Source organism: Rhamphochromis sp. 'chilingali', assembly GCF_963969265.1.
Source record: "Rhamphochromis sp. 'chilingali' genome assembly, chromosome: 12".
Classification (NCBI taxonomy): domain Eukaryota; kingdom Metazoa; phylum Chordata; class Actinopteri; order Cichliformes; family Cichlidae; genus Rhamphochromis; species Rhamphochromis sp. 'chilingali'.
Genome location: NC_137939.1, coordinates 21,433,503 through 21,442,816, shown reverse-complemented (window position 1 = coordinate 21,442,816; position 9,314 = coordinate 21,433,503). Strand labels below are relative to the sequence as shown.

Sequence of the window (9,314 nt, the reverse complement as noted above, 5' to 3'; positions counted from 1 at the left end):
TTAGTAAGCTAGAAAGCTGATATTTAAAGATATTAACCCAACATTTGCTCGAGTGGGAGAAACAAGTTTTTCCTTACAATAGAAAAACTGTCCATTCAAAAGTGTACAAACAACAAAGGTCTCTTCAATAAAGAAGATAACTGCAAATCTTCACTCTAAAAGGAGTTTTTATGTTTACGTGTGGATGAAAGGCCCAAACATATAGAAAAATATACTACCTAACTGTGGGTTAGGTGTATACAAGGCCTAAAGGGATTGTGATAACGAACCCCTGAAAACAAGCTAACTCTTTTTGCTCATGGTTTGTTTGTTGTGTAACTCTGGGAGGAGCTCTGTTTGCATGGGACATGTTAGCCCTCCCGCTAGGCCTGTAAAAACATCGCACCTGCTGCAGTCAATCCAGCGTTTTCCTTTTGCCTGAAGCAACTGTCATCTCAAAAGATTGTGATGACCAGGGCAGCTGGCAGAAGGGTCTGAAAAAAGAATGTTAGCATGTCTTTCCCCTGTTGGTACCGTAAATATCTTCCATGTAGTTCACAGGGTTTATTTTAGTCCGTGAGGCAGGATCAAACGGTTTCTAGCTAAAGTCAAAGTCAGAGGCTTCCCAGTTTGCTCTGTGTTGAGTCAGAGATTGGATAAAAAGTTGTGTTTTGCCTTGATATCGACAGGAAAACACAACTTTAAAACTTCAGTGCAAATATGTCTAACGGCAGAGACCTTGAGGATCTCAACGAAGAGGACATTGATGAGGATGAAATCCTTGCAATGCTTTCGCCTGAGGAGCTTAAGGAGCTTCAGAGTGAGATGGATGTTATTATTGCACCAGATGAGAGTGTACCAGTAGGACAGAGACAGAAGGACCAGACAGAAAAACCTCCGACAGGGACGTTTGACCACAGATCCCTAGTTGATTACCTCTACTGGGAGAAAGAGTCTAAACGTATGCTCGAGGAAGAAAGAGTGCCTGCTACTCTCCTGCCCAGTGAGGTAAGAGATAACTCTAGCAAAGGTTCATGTACAATTCAGTTTTTGGTGCATACCATTAATGTCATAGTTCTAATCTTAATGTCCTAATGTACTGTTTAGAAAACCTTGAGGGAGGAATCTGAAAAGAAAGAAAAAGAAGAAAACGCAGGATGTGGCAAATATGAGGTGTATGAAGTGATAGAGGAAGTCACTGAAGAAGAAGCTGCAGATTGTGAAACTGGAGAGGAAATTATAGAGGAGATTATTGAGGAAATTGTTGAAGAAGTTGATGAGAGGGATGAAAAGGACAAAATAATAGATGTGGGAAGAGAGAAAGAGACGAAGCAACTTGTTGAAGTCCAACCTGAAAATGTAGATGAACACGCAGAGCCTCTGGATATCACAGAACAAGCACCAGGAAAAAATACAACTGGCAGTCAGCCTTTCTCAGGCACAAAGGAGACTACTGAGACCTTAGCTCTGAAACACAACACTGAAGAGAAAGAAGGAAATAAAAGTACAAAATGTTTGCCTCCCCAAGAGGCTCCAGAGGAGCCAGAAACAGTCGAACCCAATGAGAAGCTTCCAGAGAAAGAAGAGAGAAAAATAGGTAAACTGAAAATCCCGAAGCTTTCACTCAATAATATAAAAATTACATCAAGACCTTCAGGAAATGATACAAACTTGGAGTCGACACTTGATAAGATCCGCAAAAACAACCCCTCTATCACTGAGGTAAACCTCAACAATATAGAAAACATTCCCAAAGAGATGCTCGTGGACTATGTCAACGCCCTGAAGAAGAATAAATATGTTAAAACATTCAGTTTAGCCAACACTGGTGTCGATGAAAATATTTCTTTCAATCTAGCCAACATGCTACGAGAGAATCGGAGCATTACGACTTTAAACATTGAGTCAAACTTCATAACTGGCAAAGGCATCGTTGCCATCATTCGCTGCCTCCAGTTCAATGAGACTCTCACAGAGCTGCGTTTTCACAACCAGAGGCATATGCTAGGTCATCACGCAGAGATGGAAATCTCTCGCTTGCTCAAGGCCAACAACACCCTTCTGAAGATGGGCTACCACTTTGAACAGCCAGGGCCCAGGATGGTAGTGACCAACATTTTAACAAGGAATCTGGACCGTCAGAGGCAGCTGAGGAAGGAAGAGCAGAGGCAGCAACAGCTAAAGCAGCAGAGGGAGCTGATGCAGATGTATGAGAGCAGTCTCAATCTACCTCCTGGTTTACTTGAGATGCTGGGATACATACCACCCATAGAATTCCTACAGGAGCATGGACTTGCCCCACCCTCATCAGAGCTGAATGCTGTTGTGCAAACACAACACCAGACAGAACAACCAGAGCCCCAGAAGAAGATCAAACACAAAAGCATTCCCAAACAACCCAGTGATGAACCAGCAAACCCATTAAAGGATGTCCAGCTGAGGAGAACTCCAAAAAAACGGGATCCTATATTCGAGCTGGACCCAAGAGATGATAGAAGATCAGAGAGGGCAAGCTTTCAACTGAGGAAGACTCCCAAAGTGAAGGATACAGGCAGTGCAGGGAATGAGGATGAAACGGCCAATCTGACTGACGTGATCAAGTCTTTAAAACCTGTCCCTCGCAGACGATTACCTCCAAAGGTTGACGTCACACCTCGTGATCAGCTCCTAAATGATATCAAAAAGAGCAACGTGGCTTATCTCAAATCTGTGAGTACCTTAGAATCAGTATTACCTGAAATTACATTTTTTAATTGCTCAAAAAGTGGAACAGTGTTCAAGCTCACAAAACAGAAGAGCATTTATCATAACACTTTCATTTTCTGAAGGTGTTTTAATAGAGCATGCATTGTCCTAAAAAGCAAACTAAACCTGCTGTTCTTTTCCTTTGTTGCTTCTCACAGGTGCCTCTCCCTAAAGCCCTGGAATCAAGTGAAACGAGTCTCCTGTAAGGCGCTGCTGTTTCTTCACCATAGTATTTGTTTTTATTACACATGCTCAGTATTAGTCACTTCACATGAACAGTACAAATTGCTACTGAACTTTAATTACCTAGAGAAAAATACTGGTTAGTTCTGTTTTATTTCAATACGTGATATAGTCTTTGCAAAGTCACAGCAATTATGAACACTGACTACAGCCAAATATTGTGTATTAATTCTACAGTAAAGCGTGTTACCCTTTCATAATTTGAAAGCTCTTCTGAATACAGTGCATGGTTAAGAAAAAAAAAGTGTATTCACACAGTATTTGTTCATGATGTCTACATATACAACAATTTCTCTAATCTTTGTGCTTAAAATGAATTAGCAAGCGTGTTTGATTAAATGTTTGTGACTTAATCATTTTGCTATTAAATAATATAAACCTTCCACTCTTTGCTGGGGGATGTTTTTTTAAATTAATTCAACATCACTGGTCACTGTAGAGGTGCCATTAGCTGTAACGCACATCCATCCCGAGGGGATCATTTTTTCATCCTGAAATGAGCGCTGGATATAGAAAATAAAATTACTCATATAATCTGTGTAGTAAATTCATGCCTCCCAGACAGTTTATTCAAAAGATATAAATATCTGCAAAGGTTTTATTTCCCCCACTAATCCGCCATTCAGTAGTCGTTTTTCTCTCTCTTTTTTCAGTAAAATCCTACAGTATACTTTTTGTTTTAGACTTATCTGGAACAAAGTCTGCATCATAAAGTACTTTGCAAAGGCCATTTATTTGAATATAACAAAAATGCCAAAATTAACACAGTTTGAGCTGATCATCTACAAACTGTAAGGTCGGTAGTTCAATCTCTGGCTGCTCAAGGCTGCATGACAAAGTGTCCTTAGAGAGGACACTGAACCACAACTTACTCTCGGATGTGTTCATCATAGTGTCAATGTGAAAGAAAAAAGAACTTAGGTATAGCAAAAAAGTTTGTATGAATATGATGAATAGTAAATTGTATTAAGTGCTTCGAGTGCTCCTGCAGAGTAGAAAAGCACTACCGGTATATAAGAACCAGTATATTATCATTTACCAATAATTTGGTTTAAAATTGTGCAAGCAGAGGATGAAAGAAGAAGTGGGAAGCTGAAAAAAAAACTGTCTACAACAGCATGCAAAATTCATGTTCTTAAGAGATTCGGGGAAAAATCCAGGCAAGTCCTGACAGAGGAATTGAGACATTCATGTGGCCGTTCAGTTGATCCATCTGCTGTTTGCTGAAGCTTCATCAGGTATCTTCTGAGTGGAAGGGTGGATGTCAAGAAGTCTTAAATAAGGGAGACAGGGAGAAAAGGCTGAGGTATGCAAAATTACACGAGAACTGGACTACAAACCAGTGGCAAAACATCTTGTGCAGGGAATCTAAATGTGAAATTTGGTTCAAATCACTTTCAATGTCTACAGGGTGGGGGTGGGAGGGGGCACAACCATGACTGTCTACAGCCATCTGTAAAACATGGAAACATCTTATCAAATTTGTTTCATTTTGAATGCAGGAAAGTACAGTACTGTCAGGTTCTGATCCACTATACATTACCATGTGGAAAGCATCTGATTGGCAACAGCTTAATTTTTTATCACAACAATATTTCCAAACACACCACCAATGTAGCAAAAACACTCCTTGATAGGAAAACACACAGAGAATTAGTACCAGACATGATTTGACCTCTCCAGAGCTCAGACCTCAGCATTAGTGAAGCCATGTGGGATCATCTTGACAGAAAACAGAACAAAAGGCAGCCAACATCCAAAGAAGAGCTTTGGATGGATGTCCCACAAGAAGCCTGGAGATCTATTCCTGAAGACTACTTAATGAAAAACCCTTTCATTTTGCCTGTGTTCAGGTATCATAAAGAAAAAAGAAAGAAAGATGGAGACTCTGTTTTTACCTCATATGCTGTATTTGTTTGATGTTTGCACATTTCATGAAATTGCTTCACCCACTTCTTATTTTCCCAGCAAAATATAGATATGAGCGATGGCTTGAGACTTTTGCACTGTAAATCAAATTACATTTATTTTTATAGAGGACAGCCAATTTTTATTTCTATTCATCACTTTTCAAGAATGGAAATGTCACCAAAAAACATATAACACACACACACACACATAATGCTGCATCCCAAACCAATTAAAAATGAACTGACATTTGAGTAGGTAGCAGTACAAACTGCGTTCAGTGTGCATTTCTGAACATATCAGTATAAAATAATAATTATTGTAACTTTTTTCAGAATTCCATGAGATGTCGACTAATGAACAGGGAAATGTGCTAAAAGTCAGTTGAAAATTTATTTTTAAAATACATTTCTGCATGCTAAAATAATGACACATCAGAAATAACAAAAATATACATAACATATACTCAAACGATAAAGCTGCACTTGCCATTCATTTTTCCGTATTGCATAGCTGTGAACAGAGGGGATGCACTCAGGCCACCGTGTACAGTCAGAAACTGTATGCACAAATCTTGTGACAAATCGAATATCCACACTGCATTATTATTTTGAGTAAGGACAAGTAACAATGTCTATGCAAGAAGCAAACTTTTTTCAGCATTCATAAAGCAAGCTCCTGCAATGACAAAATTGGAGTTATTGCGGTTTAATAAGCAGTTCACTTGGTGGCAGCGGTGCGTTTTGGTAATCTGGGTCTACTCGGTGAGAATAAAGATAAACGTGCTCATTTTGAGGTAGCAAACTGAAAGGAAATGAATTTTTTTTTTTGAACAAATATAACTGGTATCTAATCACTGTTTATTCAGCTCAAACATTCTATTTTATTTGGATTGAATAAATACTTGATTACTGTGTAGAACAAAGTGCACTGTCAACGATGGGGAATTATGCGTCTGTGGACATATTTTGACACAGGAATGCTAAAAACTTTGATCCCAACATCCAATCCATACAATGATTGTGCGAACCCTGTTATAATGACATGATTCACCTTTACCCCTTAGATATTGTGAACTCACACAAACATGTAAGAGCATATATTAAACTAAAATGGGTAAAAAAAAAGTGGGAATGAGGGGAAAAAAAATCTGTAACTTTATTATTATTATTATAAGGGGCTTAAACTGGAACTTATCAGACAATTCTACAGAAACTTTAATCCATACTGTATGACACTGATTTCTTTTGGCACACTCTTGGCTGCACTCTTACTCCTTCAGTTTGTTTTCAATGAAATCCTGAATCTTATTAATTTTCTCCTCTTGTTGGTCCAGGAGATCCATGATGATGCCCATGGGGGTCTTCTTTAGCCCAACACCTTCAATCTTGTTCTCCAGCCTGTTTTTCATGTTGCGAAGTCTCAAAGAGGCATGGATCAAGATTACTACGGGATAAACAAGAGCAGCCTATTAATATTGTTTCAGTAAGGAGGGGATAGAATACATTTAAGTATAACAAGATTAATGTTTTTACTGAAACACATGTTGAAAATTGCCAAAACAAAATGTGATACTCCTGAAACGCAGACATTAAGCAGGTGTTAGGAAAGGTAAATCTTTTATTTCCATGTCAGACAGATACTGAATGCATGACATCAGCTAGTAAATGTGGTCCTGTCAACAACCCATAGCAACGAGTCAACACAAGCAGCAGTGGGCACTCCTCCTGGGAAGAATCAAACTGCCTCATCTGTCTGCCACAATGTTAGAGCTGCTACATTTGCTCGAGGAACCTAACCCACCAATTATCTGAACCACTCTGCTGATGGTCAGAGTCTAAAAATATTTAGAGAGAAGTAGCCTGTAATACTGACTTTATTTTACAATCAGCGTCAACAGGAAATGCGCATCAGCAATTCTGCACATACTGTTCAAATGCTTCAGTGACTCATCGCCACTCTCCCTGGCAGTTTTCATTGCATAACATTAGCCAGATGTTAGCAATATACTATAGGGAACGGTCTCAAGTCTGTACAAGTTGCGAAGTTCGAAAAGGTTCTTAATGTAACAAAGTTAGCACATTTCCCTTTCAAATGTCAAGAAACTGTGAGTGAACCAAAGAAAATTCCAAGCTTGATTAATCAGAATCTGAATACTTTTATAATCCCTAAGGAATGATTTTATGAGGAAAACTGCTCTATTAATGATATTAATTATCATAGAATGAGTCACTATTTTTTATATAAAATGACTAAGAGCTCAATTAATTCCAATATTATAAATTACAGGATATACTGTGTTTTATTTTTAAAGTGAGTAACCAGTGTAACAGATAAAATCAGGTTAACATTAGAAAGAAATTCACAATATCTTTATTGGGAAGATTTCAATCAGAGCTACTCTAATAGCCAGAATTTTTCTGTTGTATATACACTAACAAATATTCTTAGATACACAGCAGTCAGGCATAACATTATGACCACCTGGCTAATAGCATTTGCTGATCTGTTGAGGCCCTGACTTTAGGCCCTGAAGGTGTGTTATGGTATGGTATCTGGCACCAGGTGTTTGCAACAGATCCGTTAGCTCACTGGCTAATGCCTTTTGATCGACAAGTTATTGGCCAGTCAGCATATCCTGGATGCGCTTCCTTTCCTTTCTTAGAATGCCCCATGGAGCAAAAAGCAGGTGACTTGTGAGTCTTTTGAATTTCAATACTGATGCTTTCTCTGCTACATGCGCTGAAAGTATTAATAACCACTGAATTTGGAGCACATTCTGCTGGACAAACTGTTTAATTAAACTATTTCTAATTAACCCCAAGCTAAAACAAAAACAATAATTAACTGACGCTATAATCAAAAAGTAGTGTACTTGTAGTGTTGTGCTGGGTGTTGACAAATTATCCAACATGGTGAATATCAAAATTAATGGAAAATGCTTGTGTAATATACTTACAGAGCAAAGGAAAGGTGATTCCAAAGATGAAGACCATGACTCCACCACAGAGTGAAAGCAGAAAGTAGCTGGTGACCATGACACCAATGACAAACAGAGTGGGGTTCTTCCTTTTGAAGTTCTTGATAGTGGCCTTATTTTCTCCTGCCCAGACTGATCCTGCAAAGACCAGTGCCACCACAGCTCCACCCAGGAACATGCCAAATGGATTCATGAACCTGAATATTGGAACACACACAAAGGAAACTGAAATGCTGTGCATTAATTTCACTACATATATGTTGTGGTAAGAAGTTTACATACACTCATCATTAGCATGAATGTCAAGATAATCTGGGCTTGTAATGATTTATTTGAACTGTTCTTTTTTCCAGACTGGAATCATTGTACAGCAAACATCATTACTCCATCCTAAAAAATAAATAAATAAATAAATAAATAAATAAATATATATAACAGTTCAAAGAAATTATTAAAAACTTAAAATGACAGTGACATTCATGTTCATAACGAGTGTATGCAAAAATTCACATAGACACATATTATATGTAATTTAAAATTCTTTTAAACAGCACAACCTGCTGGTGGTGGCAAAAATTAGTAACTACCACTTTGCTGTACACCAAAAGCGGCAAGGCCTGCAAGAGGATGTCGACTCACGATTTCCACTACATCATCCTGCATTCAAAGCAGCAGCTTGTATGCAGGAAACGGCAACAATGTTGGGCGGCCGATGGTCAAATTTAGCATAACTTTTAAATAAGGTTAATTTTACACAAGTTTTTACTGGATGTGTACGACATGCGTACAGTATAAAGCACCAGCTCAGCATTTAGGCCATCTAAAAACTTACTTCCTCTGAATGTTTTAAATGTTGGAAAGAGAGGACTTGTAGGCCAATAGAGGTTAAAACATCTATATGGCTAGTGACCATCTGACGACTGGAAAGATAGAAAAGAGCTTCACCGTATTAAACATTAGTAAACATAGCAACACAGTGCTAAATGCAACAAAAATAGCCTGTGTGGTCACAATGGGTGTGGATAAAAGGTATGCAAGAGAATTAAGCTCAGAGCAGCAGATGCTGGCCTGTCTGCGTTAGCCTGCTGTCAACCCAGGACTCACCCTACAATGAGGAAAACCACCATAGCCACGGCGAAGTAATTCGTCTGGTAGTACATCAGATTGCTGATCACTCTGTTGTTCCACTTTGCTAAGTCTCCGAAATCGGGCTTGCCGAATCGGTCCGTTCCGGGGAAAAAGTCGTCCCACGGTCTGAGGGGTGCGAGCTCCATTTTGGCTGCCATATCTTCGGCGTGTCGTTAAGCGACGCAAACAAACACAACACCACAGCACACGCTGCGTAATATTTTGACAGGTCAGCTGATCACGTCAGCGGCCTGGAGGAGGTGGCAGTCCGAAAAGAGAAACGCTCTCGCGAGACTTTAAACGAGGCTCAGTCTGCAGCGGCAGTTAACGG

The 9,314-nt window shown here is 39.1% G+C and overlaps 2 protein-coding genes across 2 annotated transcripts; one reads left to right on the top strand and one right to left on the bottom strand.

Annotated features, from left to right (window-relative positions):
* Positions 1–470: 470 nt before the first annotated feature.
* Positions 471–3,344, top strand: lmod3 (leiomodin 3 (fetal)). The gene is made up of 3 exons (XM_080898693.1): positions 471–987; positions 1,087–2,688; positions 2,883–3,344. The coding sequence occupies exons 1-3, from the start codon at positions 700–702 to the stop codon at positions 2,928–2,930; spliced, it is 1,938 nt and encodes a 645-aa protein (XP_080754819.1). The 5' UTR covers positions 471–699; the 3' UTR covers positions 2,931–3,344.
* A 1,833-nt stretch (positions 3,345–5,177) lies between these two features.
* On the bottom strand, positions 5,178–9,213 carry LOC308407644 (PRA1 family protein 3-like). Its single transcript, XM_080899431.1, has 3 exons — positions 8,960–9,213; positions 7,835–8,052; positions 5,178–6,321 (listed from the first exon to the last, which is right to left on the bottom strand). Exons 1-3 carry the CDS (start codon positions 9,139–9,141, stop codon positions 6,146–6,148), a joined length of 576 nt encoding a protein of 191 aa, XP_080755557.1. The 5' UTR covers positions 9,142–9,213; the 3' UTR covers positions 5,178–6,145.
* Positions 9,214–9,314: the final 101 nt, after the last annotated feature.

Bases quoted from the DNA above. Each gene is read 5' to 3' on its own strand.
- lmod3 (XM_080898693.1), top strand. From the start codon at position 700: ATGTCTAACGGCAGAGACCTTGAGGATCTCAACGAAGAGGACATTGAT. The intron at 988-1,086 runs GTAAGAGATAAC...TGTACTGTTTAG, and splicing joins CTACTCTCCTGCCCAGTGAG to AAAACCTTGAGGGAGGAATC. The intron at 2,689-2,882 runs GTGAGTACCTTA...TGCTTCTCACAG, and splicing joins ACGTGGCTTATCTCAAATCT to GTGCCTCTCCCTAAAGCCCT.
- LOC308407644 (XM_080899431.1), bottom strand. From the start codon at position 9,141: ATGGCAGCCAAAATGGAGCTCGCACCCCTCAGACCGTGGGACGACTTT. The intron at 8,053-8,959 runs GTGAGTCCTGGG...TCCAATATTCAG, and splicing joins GTGGTTTTCCTCATTGTAGG to GTTCATGAATCCATTTGGCA. The intron at 6,322-7,834 runs GTAAGTATATTA...TTTATCCCGTAG, and splicing joins AATCACCTTTCCTTTGCTCT to TAATCTTGATCCATGCCTCT.